Source organism: Sylvia atricapilla, chromosome 5 (genome assembly GCF_009819655.1).
Source record: "Sylvia atricapilla isolate bSylAtr1 chromosome 5, bSylAtr1.pri, whole genome shotgun sequence".
Classification (NCBI taxonomy): Eukaryota; Metazoa; Chordata; class Aves; order Passeriformes; family Sylviidae; genus Sylvia; species Sylvia atricapilla.
Window position 1 is genome coordinate 62,578,768 of NC_089144.1, and position 19,411 is coordinate 62,598,178.

The following is a 19,411-nucleotide window of genomic DNA, read 5'->3' on the forward strand; positions in this document are numbered from 1 at the left end:
TGAAAGTAATCTCTGTATCCTTGTGGATCCCTGTATATTAGTACTCGCTCCTGCTGCCACTGGGATGGTCACTTGAAACAACGGACACAGTGCTTAAACAGTTGCTTCAGTAGATTTTCATCACCCCAATGGTTTGCAGTTCAATTTTCATGTGAAAACTTTTTATGTTAAAGGACCAAGGTTTTGGGAATAAAGTAACCTCCTGTCTGCTATCAAGTAAGTAACTTTTATTGCTAAACAAAATGCACACTTAGCATTCAACTGAGGCAAGATATTTAGAAAGGAAAAAAAATCTTTCTTTTTTCCCCAACCAAACCTTACCTCAACCAAAACTTGCTGATATTCAGGAGGAATTGAGCTTGTATCTTCTACTTCTGGATCTAGTAGTTGAATAAGACCATCTCCTGTATTCTTTTTAAGATAAAATAGTATGCCAAGAGGAGCACTTTTTATTTTTATGATACACATTTTCTTGTGCTTGCTACTTATGATTGGCCCAATTTTAAGTTGGCAATGTAACAATTGAGCTTATGTGATTTACAATGTCACACCCTTCTTATAAGAGTAATGATAGCAGATACTTCATGTCTCACCTGCTGTGCTCTGCTTTGTGCTGCAGATTTGTCTTGAAGCACAGGGATGCAGGTCTTTCCATGTGAAACACAACTGTAGGATGCACTTCCACGGCTAAAGGGCATTCAGTTAATAGGACCAACTTCGTGCTAGTCTGAGGTCAAATTCCAAAATACAACATAGATAAGGCAGACCTTTTGCAAATGCCGCATCCCAGAACCTTGGGCTGTAAGAATTGGATTTACTTAGCAAGAAATATTCAAGTAAGATAAAACAGGTAAGGCAGGTAGTTCTACATGCTAGGCAACACATCTAAACAGAACTACAATTAAATCCTGTCTTCTTCCATCACAGGGTCATTATTTCAATTTCACAGAGAGAAGGCTCCCCTCTTCAGTTGCAGTCAGAGTCTGAAACCCAATTCCCCAAAGCAGGGACCCTTACCTAGAGTTTGGAAAAGTGAGTTGGGCATATGAAGTTAAAACACATTCAAAGGAGAGCACAAACCTGCAGCCTTGTTTCCAAGCACAAGCTCACAGAATCAGAGATACAAGTTCAGTGTCCAGTGAACCCAAGAGAGAGTTCATTTCCACATTCTCCACGCAAGAGTGCTGTGACTGCCTGGCTCCAAGACAGGAGTAGGAAGGGGCAGAAGAGAACATGAGGCCAAAGAGAGAGTAATTCCAGATTCTGCTCCCAAGCCAATCTCCATTTCCTCAGCCATGTGTTATTTGAATATTACAAATGCATAAATCAAATCCAGAAACCTCTGGAACCTGTAAGTTGAATAACATAATATTCAGTAAAATTAATATGAAGATGTTTTGGGATCCAGAAATTCATTTTACCCTAGATTCCCAGTTAAGGATCTATTCCATAAGGAGAATTTCTGACAACAGCAAACAAAAACATATTCAAATTTGGCAGTTGAAGTTATTAATGTATTTTTTTGGTAAGAAAATGGTTGGAGGCCATGTCAACTCAGACAGGGGCAGGCAGCACTTCCTGCTCATGACACCAGGACACTGTACTTTTGAGATAGAAACAGCACCATGCAACATGTGGTGTTCCTCAAGGAACCAAACTCCACAGTGTTCATCCTGACTTACCACAAGAACTGGGGCTGGTGAGGCTGAATATTGCCATGATTGCCTGCTGCACAGGGCCATGAAGGCAGAGGGTGAACAGATCCCAAGTAAAATGGTCACAATCATAAGGATTCCTCCTGCTTGTCCATTAGGGATGCCACAGAACCCTCCAGAGCAATTTATTTAGAGCAAACCAGCTCCAAATACTGTGTTTGCCAAAGGCTGGTCTGCCACTTCTCTCATGTCAGGAAGTTGATGCAATGCCAAGAACAATTCCGTGGTAATGAGGCAGGGTTACTTAGGCTCTTTGGGAAAGCCAGAGGAGGCAACGCCCACCACTTCCTCACCAACCTGATGTGCACTGGCCAATTTGCTGCCACATAGAAATATCAGTGCTCATTAACCCTGCTGATTTAAAGGCATTAAGTAGGACCTGTGGTGACGCATTTCCCATGGTTTGAGTTTTATAATTGTGTTCTCTTCTTAAAGCACATTTTTAGAGTAAATGCTATTATTTTTGTCTCCATGCAGAAGGCATTGCATTGTGCTTAATGAGGAAAATGAGATTTGGAACAGAGTTAACCACAGTGCAAAAAAAAAAAAAATCAGAAAGATACATAAACAGAAAGGGAAGCATTAGTCTCTGTGGTTAATCAACTGATTAACTGATCAAGTGCTTAATTCAACTGATTCGTTTACAGTGTATGCAAAGAGAAGATCTAGAAATGAAATAAAAATTCTTGTATGCAACTCTTTCCAGTCAGGAACTACCAAGTACTACAGTAAGTAACTTTTCCTCTCTCTGTTTTGGGGTGTTTTCTGCAACATTGTGCTCACCTGCAGAAGAATACCAAGAATAAATCAGATACAATCAAAACAGGTTTAATGTGCGCAGATGATGGAAATTGGAGGCAACTGCAACCACTTTTGGTCTGTTAAAGGACACATCCAGCTAATTACCTGATCATTTTTTTGCTTTGCAGCACCACTTTAGTTCAGCACATGAGATCATGCTGATCACTTAGTACTGAGTAATACTAAGAAAGATTTAGAGCTATGCTGAACATTTTCCTTTATTTCTGCACTTATCTATGGGGATGGCAGTACAGAAGTCCATAAGGTGCTCAGATAACATCCTGGTCACATTCTCATTACAGAAATCTGGACCAAATTGTGCAGGACTGCAGAGACCTTTTATCTTTGCCACCTAGGATGTCATAGCATTAAACACACCCTTTATAAACTCAGAACACATCTTTCACCAACTTAGCAGTACTTGTGAGGAACCAGCACTTCAGCAAATTAGATCCCCACCACACACAGCAAGAAACAAAGCTTAAAGATTTAGTCAGCAAAATGGACAGTAGGTGGATGAAATAAGAGTCAACAGCAATACTTATTTAATGATGCTTTTATTTTACAGGATACAAACTTCTGTTCTTTTTAAGTACTCAACATGAATTAAAGTGCTTAATTTTTACAATTCTCCGCCCACCTTAGGATCAAATATACATATATTACAGAAAATATGTACAATATCTTCAATTTTTTACATTCATATATTTCTAAACCATAAAAATGACGACTTACATTTGCACAACTTACAATGGCATTTGTATTTCACCGTTTTAATATTATTCACTTTATTGCAAAACCAAACCAAATTTACACTTCTTCCAATCATTATTTCTTTTAAGAAATGTTTTTGCAATTACAGTCAGAAATGCTTCCATAATGAAATTAACATGTATAGCCCGTATTTCTGATGTCAAACATTACAGCTGATACAGCTCCCACTAAAATTAATGTGTTAATCTGCTTTAAGGGCTGTAGAATAGAAAATACACAGGTAGGAAAAAAAAATTTCTATTGCAAACTATTCTCTACATGCAATAAATTTGGCTTAAAAATACTAGGGCACATAGATGCAAAAATGCTTTGATATAGTTCCCTCTTTTCTGAATGTTTCCACCATAAATAGTTAATGAATCTAGGAGGATGAACTATAAACAGAAGTAGGTTGGTGTTACACAGTGGCTGAAAACATGTTTTATTCAAAGAAATCTCCTTGAGGATTTTGAGAAAAAATATGTTCTACATTCACTTGTGCTAGGAAAAGGAAAGGGTGAAACAAAATGCCATAGTTTATTCTGGGAAGAAAGTTAATCACAAGGTTTCAAAGGAAGCTGATTGAAATGCCTCACTGGAATTTGCATGTTTGTGGGGGCTTTTGTGTCTGTTTTTATAGACTGAAATAGTAAACATGCCACAACAGCAGATCTACCTCCATCTTTTTCTGGAAAGCATACTCAACACAGTCATTATACATTCTATTTTGAATGCAGCACAGTGTATTTTTTGATTGTAAAATACTGCTTGAAAACAAGTCATCTGAACAATAGTCTCAAATATATAAATACACATATATACATATACACACATGCATATGTGTATAAACACACACACATATAATCATTAAATTAATGTTATGATCTGTTAAAGGAAAAGGATTTAGGAAACAATCTGACTAGCAGATTAAAACTCCTGTCTGAGGAACATACTTACTACAGTCCCATGGGTCAGAACCAGCTAGATAAATTCCTCACACCAACAGGGCCACAAACTAGAGCAAAAAACATTAACCCCACGTATTTAATTTCAGATTTCAAATAACAGTACACCACAGAGACTAAGAATAATGCCCATTTCACCAAGGGATTTACCTTAAGGATAAATCAATTCTGCCACAAAATTATTCCTCTCATTTACCTTTGGATATATATTTCCATTGTTTACATTCACTCCTACATCAGTTACCTCCATCTGAAGCTCACCTGAGCTCTGTGACCCCAGGTGAGACATGGTATCTCAGCAGTTCCCAAACTGGTGGAAGTTTCATCTTCCACAAGTGTCCTTATTTAATGTAAGGCAGATTCTATGTGAATTTAAATCATTGAAGGTATAATAGCTCCAGCAGGTCCATGCCAGTTTATACCAGCTATATGGAGAATGACCTTTTGTTATTGCTTAGGATTCATTCTACATGGAATGTTTATTTCTTTCCTGAAAGTCTTTCCTTCAGTATAAGAAATAACTTCCCTCTCTTAATTTTATTTAATCTTTGCTTGAAATGAAAAGCTGATTTTTTATACTAGCTATGTGATAAGGAACCCAAACATCCTGTCAAGTGTTTCCACATCTTTCCCACTCATTTTAATATATGAGGTTTTTTTCCTTCTGACTCCACTTGGAAGTCTGTGGGGAATACTTCTATAATCTCACCTAAATTTTACTTAGGTGATAGTGTATTTACTCTATATTTAATCAGTGCCTTGTCTTCATCCATAACTTTAAAACATGAACGATAAAAATCTGCTTTTCTATGAAAGGGAGTTAGAATCTTTTGAGATTGATAAAGCACTTTGAGATGGTTTTGCATAAAAAGGTGCTACTATATTTACATGCAATTAAAGTGGTTTAATATTCTACTCCAAATAGAAGAGAATGTTTTGTACTCTCAATATCTATTTTGCACATATAAGTTAAATACATTTTGGAATAAACAAAACTACTCAGCATAAAGGGATTTGAAAATACTACATAATACAGGTTTTATAGCAGCTCTTCAACTAAGCAGGTGTACCTGATACCAAAAGAGAATTTTTAGAGGGTCTGGAGGAGTGGTGTAGACATGCAGATATCATTATACAATATTTTCCCATAGTAAGGGAAGAAATAAGTAATTTCAAAAAATATATTGCTATGATCAAAAATATGAATGATAAAATTAAGTCTTGTTCTGGTTGAACACAGATAAAACCACTAAAATAACTTTTAATCTGCTTTAAATCACACAGAGAAGTGATCACTTTTAAAGTGAGAAACAAGCATTACTTGAACACAAGCTGCAAAACTTAAATAATTCAGCAGAGTCATTCACATGCATTCATGCATTATGAATGAATGCTTAGTTACAGTTTACTCCTTACACACAGAGCTTTATGCTCATGAATTTAATGCCTTTTTTTTCTTTTCCTTGAAGAATTTAAGAATTTATTTCAAATGAGAACAGCTTCCACCTTGTTAGAATGATACTTTTAATTTCACTGCTTTCATCAGTGTTCTTAAGCCACAGCAGCTATAACTTTGTATTTGTTCCTCTGCAGTCATAATTTGCAATTTAAAGTTTGGGATGCTGTTAGAAGGGCTTGTCTGTGGAGAATGAAGGCAACAGGGTGGTTAAATTTAGAAGCAATTTCTCCATCTTCTGATGTCCTTTAATATTGGCAATACATACTTTTCCCACAAAATACACACAGAACCATGTATTTGAATGCCAAGGCATTCTGACTCAGAAGAGAACAATTCTGACCAAGCAATCGATTATGAGAACACGAAATGGGTTTTGCTGGGGTAAATAAAATATACTGTACTATATAAAATGTAATGGCTGAGAGCAAACATGAGGCTAACGTCCAAACAAACAATTCCCGGTGCTAACTTCATTTCAAATTGCTTATGCCCCAAGTGCAGGGCTTTGTATGGGAGATGCTGCCATTCAAGCAGCTTCAACTACTCAATACATTGAGGAAACACAGAAACTTCTAATCACTTAATTGGCATAGGGCTTCCTACCTGGCTTAGAATTAGGTTTTCAGGAGCTTAGAAACAGAATGTACTACACAGCACCAAGTTGGGTAGGATGCTGACCTGCTGGAGGGCAGGAAGGCTCTGCAGTGAGATCCAGACAGCTGGATCAATGGGTCCAGCCTGCTCTAAGAGGTTCAACAAGGCCAAGTGCAGGGTGCTGCACCTAGGTCACAACAACCTCTGCAGCGCTACAGGCTTGGGGAAGAGAGGCTGGAAAGCTGCCTGGTGGAAAAGGACCTGGGGGTGTTGGTTTGACAGCAGCTGAACAAGAGCCAGCAGTGGGCCCAGGTGGCCAAGGCGGCCAGTGGTGTCCTGGCCTGTATCAGCAGAAGTGAGGCCAGCAGGAGCAGGGCAGTGATGGTCTCTCTGTTCTTGGCATGCGCAAGGCTGCACCTCAAATGCTATATTCAGTTCTGGGACATGAAAGACAGGATAAGAAGGACATGGAAGTGCTGGAGTGGGCTCAGAGAAGGGCAACAGAGCAGGTGAAGGGTTTGGAGCACAAGTCCTGTGAGAGGTGGCTGAAGGAACTGGTGGCGTTCAACCTGGAGAAAAGAAGGCTCAGGAGGGACCTTACCCCTCTCTACAACTCCCTGAAAGGAGATGATGGCAAGGAGAGGATTGGTCTCTTCTCCCAAGAAACAAGCAATAGGACAAGAGGAAATGGCCTCAAGTTGGCCGGGGGAGTTTTAGATCAGCTTTTAGAAAATATTTTGTCACTAAAAGAGAGGTCAAGCATTGGAACAGGCTGCCTAGGGAAAGGGTTGAGTCACCATCCCTGAAGGTATTTAAAAGGTGAGTAGATGTGGCACTTAGGGACATAGTTTAGTGGTGGAGTTGGCAGTGCTGGGCAATGGCTGGACTCAGTGATCTTAGAGGCCTTTTCCAACCTAATTGATTCTTCAGTCATATCATCGGATTTTCAGTATAGCTCAGTCCTTCTTATCTGAGAACTCCTTTAAAGAAACTTCTTCCTTTACACTCAACACACTGACCACGGGAAAGTGGTTTTATACACTGAGATGTGATAAGACAACCCTCCACATCCCACAATTGCACTTAAGGTTCTTGTAGAAGATACCCACTCTTGGGAGATGGCCGTGAAGGAAAGACAGCCACCAAGAGTTCTGCTTGCTTACCTGAATGTTCCCCTATCCCTTGGCAAGGTATATGTAAGATAACATATATTAGCTAGAGAGATCTTTTATTACCTTAGCAAAAATCTGATGGTATTCACCAACATGAATCAAAACAGGCTTGAGCTGCCCATTGCTAAAGGTAAACACAGCTGCCAGTAGAAGTCACTTAAAATCTCTAAGAAAATTACAGAAGAGCTTGCACATTGGATAAAAGTAATACTAGGATTATGTCTAGAATAATCTGGACACAGGGAGCACCCAAGGAAGAAAATTCAGAATTGACATGCACCGAGTCAGCTGGGGAGTTAATACTCTACCACAGCATGTCCTGATCATTATTAACACTGGTGTAAAGCTGTGGAATCTAAAGGCTATGGTAGATTTTGGATCTGTGCAAGTGAGAGCAAAATCCATCCCACTAACATTAAGTTACATAACATTCTTATGAAGGAACGATGGACACTGCACGCTCGTGTGTTTGACACTACAAACAGATATTAATCCCTTGCTAAATGCAAAATGGGTTGGGGTTTTTTTTACCCCTATACTGTTGCAGAAAGAGTAGAGCAGGAATAGGAGTTCAGTGGATAGTTAGTTTGGCAAATTCATTATAAAAACCCAACAATTTAAATCTGTCATGTTACTAAGAAAATTGAACCTGAGCTCTTCAGCTTGACATAACTTAAAATATGGATTGCAGATTTACTGAGAAGTAAGACCCCTGAATGTTCTTATGACAAGTTGATTGTAGAAGTTACATGTATTCCTTCCTTTAAGGGTTTCAAAAAGGAAAGACAGCAATGATTTTAACTGATAGCCAATCCTCTGAGTTTGCCATATTTCATTCAAGGATATTACAGTAAAAAATTTAGGGAGGTCATTTGCCTCTATGTATAAATACCTTCATAGGAATGGAAGTTCATAAGCAACTTAATATTGTAAAGCCAGTGAGTCGTTATACACAGAAGCAGAAAACTAATAATGATAGTTCATAAAATTTCAGATTTGCAAGCTCAGACTTCATAATAAACTTTTATAACCAGCCTCCACTTTAAAACAATAATCCTTGACGATTTTTGTCATAAATAAGCATTACAATACCTAACCTTCAAAAAAAAAATTAAGTTCAAAATGTTCTTTTTGTTCAAATAACCTTCACAGCAAAAATACACATTCCCAGGAGGTTACTAGAATCTGTTGCTTTTCTCAAACCACATACTGCATTTGTGCAACAAACTACTGCACTCTTAAAAGCTAACAGTGATAGGACACTGAAGAAAAGCAACTACTTGTTTAAACACAACTGGAACTCATTTGTCCATTGCATGCCACTTACATTACTGCTAATTTTTTGATGCATAAAAATATCAAGATCATTAAGTGTCAGCTATTTAAAACAAATCACTGAACAGTATTTTTCAATTTAGGACTGTGTTTAATTTCAAATAGAAAACATGCTTTTTTTAAATAAATTATTCACTAATAAGAACCCAGTATCATGAAATCAAAGCAATAATCAAATATTGTACATTTTTAATACTGTACATATATTATATATAGTTTTCTCATATTTTAGGTATTTATTTCTAGATTGAAAATCATTAGATTGTTTCCTTGATAAATTGAAACCTTAAAAGCCAATATACCTGTGAAAGCAATTTGCATTACTTTAATTAAAAAGATACAAGTGAATACAACATATGTACAGAACTGTGGAAATCAATCTATAAACTACATACATTAAACCAAACTGTCCCTGCATATTTCAGTACAGATCTATTTTGGCAATGTGGAGGTATATCTTTTATCCTGTTGCAAGTCCTAACATGTAAGTAGGAAGCTTAAAATATTTGCATTCTTAATGAAAGTAGCAAATGTTAACTGAAGAGCAACTGGATTTTAAAAAAATTGCATTACAACAAACAAGTAGTTTTTAAAGTTAGTAAGTATTTTTAATAGCATTCACATTTCTTTAAAAAGTCTCTGAAACGGACCTGTACATCACTTTTATTGACAGAACATAAATATAAGAAAAAGATCCCTAAAAAGACCAGAATTCTTTCCCAAACATAAAGTGCCAAGATGTGTATGGTAGTAAGAACTTTCTTTTTTTTTTTTTTTTTCTTGATTGAGCAAAGAAAGGTCAACACAAAGGTTAACCACAATTTCAACTGAAATCTTTTTAAAATGCCATGTGTTCTTGAGCTTCAGCATTCAGATCTTTTAGAAGATTCAGGCTGCTCTTCTAAATTCACTTGCAGTTCATTTTGACACTCTGGTGTCTCACCTTTGACAGCTAAATGGATAACTTTCAGCCACTTCTGCTTCAGTTCCTCATTGTCTGCAGCAAAGCTGTGCACAGACTTGGACTGGGTCAGTTTGAAGCTGTGGGGAAGGTCAGCACTTTTTGGAGTGTCGTCCACTGTGTAGCCCAGAAGAGGAATTGTAGCCAGAGCTTTAACATCCTAAGAAGAAAAAGTTCTTTATTAAGAACAGACAACTATTCTACCCAGTACTTTTTATTTGCTGTACAGTTTGGTGAAAACCCTTGGATTTTTCCTCCATTCCCAAACTATTTGCTGTCTCTTCTTCAAATACCAATGACCATAATTATAAATATCTTTTGCATTTCCCCTGTACATACCTGTGGAGCACCATACATGTAGAGCACAAGAGCCTCCTGCTTGGGTATGACACACCATGCTTTCTGCCAGGGTTTGGACTTCTCCATGTACTGAAGAAAGCTACATATGACACTATTTCCAGAGACTTCTGCAGATTCAATCTAGGAGATAGCAGAAAGCATAAAAGGAAAATAAACTTTCCCTCAATAAAGACTAAAAACAGAAAGAACAGAAAAGCAGGAAATTTATCACCATTCGCATCAACTCTTAAATAGTTGAGCTCTGCTAAAGGGCTTCAGGAAATACCAAAAAAAAATCATGAAGGACTGGATTTATGGAGAATATAGATATTAAACACATACAGTCACAACACATATTCCCTAAGCAAGTGTAATCTGTTCCTTTTTTCATCAGTAATTTTGGATGACAGACTTCTATATCACTCCAATTTTCATTTTGCCACCACAGTCAGCCTTTCTCAGTATCTGAGCATCTACAACAATGCCTGATTTCCAAAATAACACCATGTTAGGCACTGAAGTGCCACTTACTATCCAACATGACAACTTATCTACTTTGGCAGTCAAAATATTACGACAGAATCAAATTCAAACACATTTCTAAGAATAACATAAACATTCAAGCACTAATCCTAGAGAAAAGATCAGATTAATTGCTTAAAATCTGTAGACAGAGTAAAATGCTACTCAAGTTAAATAGCGAACCTGAGATGATAAGAAAGAACACAAAATGATTAAATGGTCAAATTTTCATTGACCTTGACTTTTCAGATGCCAAAAGGTGAGGGCAACCTGACAACTTAAACCTCCATTTTATACACTGATCAAAACAGTATCTTACTATTCAGACTCTGAAGGAAGAACAAAATTCTCCCCCATTCTCCTCTTTTCCACAGCTTTCCACAGCTCTTTCATTCTGGGTATATATTTTCAAATATCAAGTAGTAGTAGTAGTGGAGTTTGTTGCTATGAAGGCTTAAGTACAGAAGAAGAAAACTGAAAATTTTTTGAGGGAAGGTTAAATTTTGTTACAGGAGCTGACATAACTGAAAGAAGCAAGCAAGTTCTAAGCCTTATAAAATTTAAAAATGTGAAGTTGAAAGAAACAAAGCAATTTTGCAAAGGTGAGTATTTTTTAAAATTTTGCTGGAAACCAAAATCTATGGAATGGGATGAAATCAATCCACATACTTTTTATTTTCTCAAAGGAAAAATAAACTCTGCAAGAATGCTACCACTTCTCACCTACTGATGAACCAAAATGATTGGAGCTATAAAAATATGGTATTTTTGGATGACATACCTCCAAGATACCCTTCCTCTTCTTTTCTTCACTGTCTGTACAACCAATTATTACATGATAGCAATCCTTACAGACTTTGTTCAATTTATTACCATCATATTCCAAATGTGCTTTGTAGTCAGAACATTTCCAGCAAACCACCTTAGGAAAAAAAACCAAAAACATACGTATAAGATTTAAGTATTTATAGAAGTCTATTAAAATATAACTAAAAATTGGTATTGTGCTATTTTGTTGCATATTTTTAAATTATACAGAACAAGAAAGATGTCTTTATAATAAGTCAACAATAGCTTACTTGAAAATAATGGTTTTCCAAATTTGTGCCATTGCTTCTTAACTAGAAGTGCTTCTTCCTATTTATCTGGTGGAAATTTTGTACTTTGCATAAAATTGCATTAGGCTTTTTATAATATCTGTAGTTTGAAGTCAGGTACAGAATCAGAATACAGCATAAGCCATGCTGGCAGTTTCTTTATATGCCAATCTGAAAAGGTACATTTATGTAACATACATTTCTATGTATCTGGAATGAGGATATTAGAATGAATAAAACCTACAACTGAGATGACCTTTTAACGATGAAAGTCTGATAAAATCAGAAATGGCTACTCTTTTAACTTGCTGAGAAATATTAGCATGTTTAAATGTATATATACCTATACATATAAAATTTACAATTTTAAAATCCAAACATAAATACACAGAATGAATAAGCCAATATCCACTGATTTTCCCTGCTTTTTTCTTTTCAGTATATATGTAACTGAAATGCAAGAGAGATAACAGAGTTGTTTCATTAGAAGTGTTTTTCCACAGAATTATTCTTTCCCATGAAAAAAAGATGCCTTGAATAAAAAACATGAGTGTAGTTATTTCAAGAAAGAAAGGCAGATAAATGGACTTGAACCATTAATGCATCTGAACAAAACTTTATTGTGGACCAAGGCTTTGCAGTACTAATCTAGATCAGCACCTTCAGCTTGTAGCTCTAGACAAGTATTCCCAATTAGTCACTTCTGGAAAGCCACCACTGCTAGCTCAAATCAACTCCCATGAAAAAAATCTTTTGAAATTAAAGCACAAGGAGATGTGACAGAACTGTAATAGAGGGAAGTAGTTAGGAGTCTAAACGAAAAGAGAAATAAAAATGGAGGGTGCAGTTTTAACATTAACAGAACTTTATGACAGAAACGTCTGGGGGGAAAACTCTCTATGATAACTGTAAAGTCAATAATTCAGAGCTTCTGAAAAAAGCATAAAAGCGGCATTATGAATGCAGCAAGCCCTCATAGCCCTTAAAAAATTAGAAAGGAATCAGACAAGACATCCTGTACCACAAATAGTAAACCTGGGCTTGTACTACCCTCTGGTGGAGACAGGCAGAGTTGCTGGGTGGCAAGAGAAGAAAGCACAGTATTGTTTAGTCTTTTTTTGTTAACTTCTGACAGCTCACAATTCATACTACCACTGCTGGATGGTTGCTTTCAAGCTGGGTATGTTACTGTAGCATCCCACCCGGAAAGCAGCAGCAATACTCTCTGCCCACTCTCACATTCCCTCCTTCCCTGATGCTTTGCACATGTTCACACAATAACACACTGAACCCAGCTGGGAGCATCTCCAAGTCAACCTAAGGAAAAACTGCAGGTTTTATGGTCTTTTGGTGGATTCAGACAATGCTGCCTGAAATAATAATACTGGATTATACCATCTTAATATGGCCTTGAAACGCTTCATGTTAGTAAAGGTCTCTCAAAACTAACAATATACTTTGTGCAGGGCCTTGGGACATTATACATGAATGTACACTGCTTAATGACTTCCAAATTCACCGTGCCAGCTAAAGCAGGCAGAGGGTCCTTGGTAGTATGCAGAGATGCTTCTTTCAGCTGCAAGTGCAGCAGCAGATTCCACAGCACTGGAACAGGCTGCCCAGGGAAGCCAAGGATGCCCCATCCCTCAGGTGTTCAAGGCCAGGGTGGGATGTGACTCTGAGCAGCCCGGTCTAGTGCAAGGCGTCCCTGCCCACAGCAGTGGGGTCGGGACTAGATGATATTTAAAGTCTCCTCCCATCCAAGCCATTCTATGATTCTGTGATGACAAGGAGCCATGAGAAGCCAAGCAGGTGCCTGCAGAGCCTCCCAGGCCTGCTGGACAGCTGCAGGCACTGGGGTTTGCACTTACATGTCCACATGCTCGGCAGTGGTGCCTCCTCCTTGTCAGTGCATTGAAGGGCTCCTTGCATTTCATGCACATGGTGACCTCGTTGTCCCGGATCCACCTCGGCGCTCTCTTCCCAAGCTCAGCATTCTAAAGGGGTGAGGGGGCAGGAGGAGGATGAAAGAATTTAAAAAGCTAGTAAAAAGCTGCACAGTACTTGAAATAGGGAAAATAATTATTCTCTTCCTCTGGAAAGGAAATTACAAAACATAGCTTGAGATGTATTTTGAGATCTATAAAAAAAATTACAAAGAAGCCAGTCAAAAATCATGATGCATCACTGAAAGGGTGCTCTGTTATGTGTTTCAAGAAAGAAAGAGGCTTGTTTACAAGATTTGACATTATGAAGAAAAACAATTACCAACAAGATGACTGCTTTGTGATTACTCTGCTATAAGAATGATGAGCTTGAAAACAAAGTTTCTGCCAAACTTTTTCCACTTAATGAAGAACACAATAGGTATTAAGAAGTTTACAAAGAAATAACAGCAGCTTACAGAGACTTCAACAGGCATGTCTTCATATTCTTTAGCAATTGCATTTCTGAAAGTTTCATTCCTCTGCTGAAAAGCTTCAATAGTACTCTGAAGTGCCTAGGAAAACAGTGGAGAAATTCCTCAGACACGGTAAAATTTAAAACAGACTCTACATTCTGACCAGTTATTGATAAGCAGAGAGAAGGTAGAGACAGAAAACATGAATATTATTTTCTGATTGCTTCAGTGACAAATTGTTTAGAAAATAAAGAAGGTAGATGAATTTACCTTTATCCATTCTTCTTTATCCTGTTCAGAACTAAAAGAAATATTTGACACATTAGTTTGAGACTACTTCAGGAAACATTATCCCACTATCAACAACTTCTTGCAAAAGCCAAGAAACTCTGCAGTAATTCTCAAGAATTTAAACAATACTAATAATTAACTGTTCAACTTCAAAAAAAAAAAAAAAAAAAGCAAACAAAACAAACCAGAAGACAAAAGTTAGAAATATGAGAATTAACATTTCAGTGTATGTGGCTCTCCAAAAGTGGCCTCCTCCTTGGATAATGTGTTGGGGGGAAAAGCCCCTGCTGCACCATGTAATACCAGTCATACAAAATTTAGTTTTTCTATAGATTGCTCTGAAGGATGCTCAAGAGAACCTTCACAATACCTCAAAACACCTCCCCACGTGTTGCTTTGCAGTACTAGCAGAACTTTTAAGCAGGCAGAATCCTAAACAACTGTTTGCCCTTCCCAGCTACCATCTGGACATGAAGAAGAAGAAATCTGTCCAAGCAGCCAAAATCATTCTTTCCACCTGCTTACAGTAAAAACCAAAAGCTGAGCTATTAAGCATAGTAGCTGACCAGCAATCTTCCAAAGAAATAATCTACCAACTGTTTAAAAACAGTAATTGAAAATGTACTCCAACAGTAGTTTGAAAAATAAATATAAGCCTGCTATTAAAGAATACATCAAGAGCAAATTAAAAATTATTATAGTGTTAATATAAGCTCATGAATTAAGGACATGAAGTGTTAATACAAGCTCATGAATTAAGGACATTAAGATATAGGATACATACACTACTCATATATTAATAAAGATTTTTCTACTATAATTGAATAAGAGCTTTGTGGCACTTACTCCTTTACACTTTTGTACAGACCTTATGTATTCTAATAGTGATCACAAAGCAAAAGATAAAAATCTGTGCTTCCCTCACCTAAAATAAACTAATGCAGTAAACTTTCTCCTACTGCTAATGTAGGAAAGCTAAAAAAATAAGCTTACTTTGTTGTATCAATTTTCTTCCAGTTAAAACATGCTTCAGAAACAGTATAGCAAGATGCCACCTTTCACCATTGAAATAGGTAAATGGCATAACAATTTACAAAATACTTAGCAAGATATCACACAGTAATTTACAGTAGATGTGATTGATAGCAAAAAACATGTCCCAGAAATCTTGCAGATCTTAGTGGAAAGGGGTTTTCTGTATCATTTTTCAAAGTATATCTTTAATTTGAAATTGAATTAAAGCATAGGTAAATATCTATATGCTGTTATCTTTGCACATTCTCAGGGATGTAATATAACAGGTTTTCCATAAAGGAAAATAGCTTGAAAGCTCATTGTCTAGCAAGCTTTGGTTTGTCCCCATATGCATGGTGCCGACACTTGGACATTTTCCTGCTTATTTAATCCTCACCTTTCTGCAATAAAATCTTGACTGCTAAGAACATGCTTTTTAACCAGGCCCAAAAGGAGAGGAGGATAATCTCACTTTATTTGAGTCTAGACAGGGACAATTTAGTCTAGGCAGTGCAAAAAGGTAAAGGGAAGGTAACTCGGCAAAAGGAGGATACAAGAACTAATAATTGGAAAGCAGAATAAGTGCCAGCCAGAAGAGTGCACATGGAGGAAAAGGACCCAAGAACTAAAAGGAGAGGTGCCTTCCAGGAGGAGATTGATGCTTGGGACTGGAAGAAAAGCAGTAGATGGGAAATGGGCCTGAAGAACAGAGGAAAGCAGATGCCCACCTACTGCTGCAGAAAACTGTTCTGTGGAGATAAACCCACTGGGAAGGAGAGCTTTGTCTGTTGGACCTGCCCTAAGGTGAACAGATTCCTTGGTACCAAGGCAGCTCAGATCCCAGAGACACCAGTGATTAGCATACCCAGTGTCCTAAAACCCTTTAGTCAGACAGGCTGCCTTGGCACTACTGTCGAATTCCCAGCCAGCCCATTCACAGCTATCTTGGGCATTGGCAAAGATAGCCAATGTGCTATGCACCCTAGATGCATCTTTTGATCAGAGACATTCTTGGGCCAACAATTCATGATTTTCTGGCAGCCTAGGCTATTTTCAAAACACCAATATTAAGATGAAATCTACTGCATCACTCTTCAAATGTGTTAATCCACTCTTCTGTGTGGATTTGTAATATTTGATCTCAAGAAACTGCCTAAAAAGACTGCTTACCTGGCCTGCAACTCCAGTGTGCGCTCTTTTCCAGACACTTGGAAAGTGTGTGGATATTCTTCATTGTGAGTTTCTATAATCTTCATGCCATCTATGCCAACTCTTGTTCGAACTGAGAACTTGGATCCTACCAGGCTGAATTTGGGGACGCAGTAGAGCAACATATTGTTAAACTGGGGGAAAAAACAAACACGTGGTTTTGCACTAAGGAAAACACAGATAAAGCCACAGTTTGTCCACCTGAGAGCTGGACAATATCACAAAGCTGGACCTTTAGGTGAGAAAGCAGGTTCTCTCCTGATCAGCTGATACATGAGAAGACCAAAGCTCTAACGCAAGACAACTTCTCTTTCTTATTTCTTTAGGAACAGAATTCAAGGACAGCTTCAATGAATTTAAGAATAATTGTTCTGCATATGCAGCAGTCTTCATAGTATTTATTATCAAACTACACTCAGACCAGATATTCTATCCCAATGTAAAGCTTTTCTAAGCAAATACCCGTTTTTATGCCCCAACTCTGCAAAACCTACTGTAAACTGCAGAATAAGGACTCTTCCCTTCAGTGTATACACTTATATGTATCCTATACCAAAATAATTTTGTTTTGTACAAGTTTTGTACAAACTAATGTTATATGAAGACATTATTTGTCTTTTCTTCAAGACAAAAGAGCATTTCCTAAAGTTTTTATTCCCTGAAACCCTCCATATCACAGGGGGTAAAAATAGTAAATGAGCAGGACAAAGATATATTCCTTTATTAAATTAGAACTTTAAATAATGTTTAAATGTCTTAAGTCCCAGCCTAGAAGCACAGTTATTAAATAAGATATAAAGTGTTTAAATTTATCACTTTATCCCCTCTCATTTTTCTCAAAATTTTTTATTAAAAAGAAAAACTCATTTCAGTTGAATCCTGTTTCATAGAAACTATTGCCTAGTCTGTATTGCAGACACAGCACATTTGGGCTTGTCACCTCTCATATGAAGGGAACATCATTTAGGTCATCTGTCTAGCCCCAGTTGAGGTCTTATTATTCTATGATTTCTCCTTTTGTTTGAAGCACAGATAAGGAGGAGCTGTGCCTCTACATCCTGTCACTACCCTTTATTATAAGAGGAGCCATGCCAGAGACCCCTGACCAAAAACCTATCATCAATTTTCAGAGCATGGAGAGCAGCAAACCACACCAAAACCTTTTCCAAGGCCGTTGTAAGGGAGCATGGCCGTGCTTTTTGAATTCCAGCTGAGACAATGACCTGCCACGATAAAAAGCTCCCACAGAACCACAAGACTTACACACTGGGATCTCAACACACAATCCATCAGGGCAAAGATCCTGAGCTTCAGTTTAATGAGAATTTCCCAGCTCTCATAACCAGCAGCCACCATACTCACCAGGAAGAGATACCTCTCTTGAGCGGATGTGTTGCGAGCAGCCAGTTTAAGGATCTGTCCTTCTTTTATGAGCTCATTCGAAGGGTTCACGATGTCTTCCTCTTCTCCCAGCATCTCATAGATCTCTAACAACTTCTTTAGATTCTCCTTTACAGTGAAAATACAGTTATAAAGCTTTTTAATTGAAAGGACAAATCTTTAGGCAGTTTAAACTGAGTGATGGGAGCTGGCAAAAATCTGGGGACAGCCTTGGGAAACATATTTATACCCAGTATGTGTGGTCTGACTGATTAATTTAGTTGATAAAGCAAAAAGTACTTTTAGAAATGTTATATCCTTGATAATTTTTTAAAATACAGCTGTTTATTTATGTCTGCATTATTTCTTGCCCAAAACATCTCACATTTCAATTAAGATCCTATCATTCCAGCCCAATCAGACAGAGAAACAGTAGCTGCTCTTGACAAACATTATCCTGCACCCACAGAAACAGATGAAACAAGGTTAAGAATTCAGTGCAGTATCAGTGATTTGAGCCAGGAGAAGAACTAAGTCAGTCCCATTTTCCCCTCTAGAGAATTTATTGCAATGACAGATTCTGTCTATCATTTCTAGGAGCTGTATAAATACATTAAGTAGGAACAATCACTTTGACCCAAGAAACCAATTCTTGCCATTTTAGGGAAGATTTGCAATTCACTGTCCTAGCTTCACCAAACATTGAAATATAATATATCAAAAAGTGAATATAGTATATCAGGAAAAATATATCAGGAAATATATCAGGAATATATCAGGAAAACAAGGATCATTTACCATCTTTCTTATTGCACTATTTGAGTGACTCGCTGCAGTGGATATAATTTCCAGGGATTCTAGACAGAAGAAAAAGGAGATAAGTAAAACCAAAAAGCTGCACTTTCACTTATTTATGTACTACATAGCGGAAAAAAAAGGGGGGCGCAGCGGAAATTCTACAAAAATGTTTGTAGTTTTTATGTAAATTACAAACTACAATAAATTTCTTCAGTTAGCAATAAAAAAGAAAACAAGGTGAAGTAGAAAGCATTAAAAAGTCAGATACCAAATAGAAGTTATAATACGGAAAGCCCAGAAGAGAATTACTGCAGATTACTGTAGCACTTCAGCATTTAGAATCACATTTTTCTGTGACAAGAACAGTCATGGTTCTCTCCCTCCTTTTCTCAAAGTAGTTCAGAAAGTCAAACTATATTTTTTCAGTTGAAACAACTCATCTTATAAGTGTTTACTGTAATGGTACTAAAAATGAAATATTTAAAGTAATTATCTGGCAAGTGATTTTGAACACTCCATGCAAGTATCTTGAACTGTTCTTGTGTAAATACAGAGAGGAAGAAATTTAAAAGTGGGCTGTGCTTTTTCCCTGCAGAAGCTTAAAA

The 19,411-nt window shown here is 37.3% G+C and overlaps 1 protein-coding gene across 1 annotated transcript in view; it reads right to left on the reverse strand.

Annotated features, from left to right (window-relative positions):
- Positions 1-3,056: 3,056 nt before the first annotated feature.
- FGD4 (FYVE, RhoGEF and PH domain containing 4) overlaps positions 3,057-19,411 on the reverse strand; it is a 41,187-nt gene continuing 24,832 nt past the window's right edge. The window contains exons 8-16 of the mRNA XM_066319733.1: positions 18,807-18,865; positions 17,991-18,137; positions 16,590-16,762; positions 14,385-14,415; positions 14,118-14,213; positions 13,585-13,710; positions 11,398-11,538; positions 10,095-10,235; positions 3,057-9,915 (exon numbers count right to left, since the gene is read on the reverse strand). Of these exons, the coding sequence (XP_066175830.1) occupies positions 9,658-9,915; positions 10,095-10,235; positions 11,398-11,538; positions 13,585-13,710; positions 14,118-14,213; positions 14,385-14,415; positions 16,590-16,762; positions 17,991-18,137; positions 18,807-18,865 (1,172 nt within the window). The 3' untranslated portion in view covers positions 3,057-9,657. The remainder of the gene's footprint in view (positions 9,916-10,094; positions 10,236-11,397; positions 11,539-13,584; positions 13,711-14,117; positions 14,214-14,384; positions 14,416-16,589; positions 16,763-17,990; positions 18,138-18,806; positions 18,866-19,411) is intronic.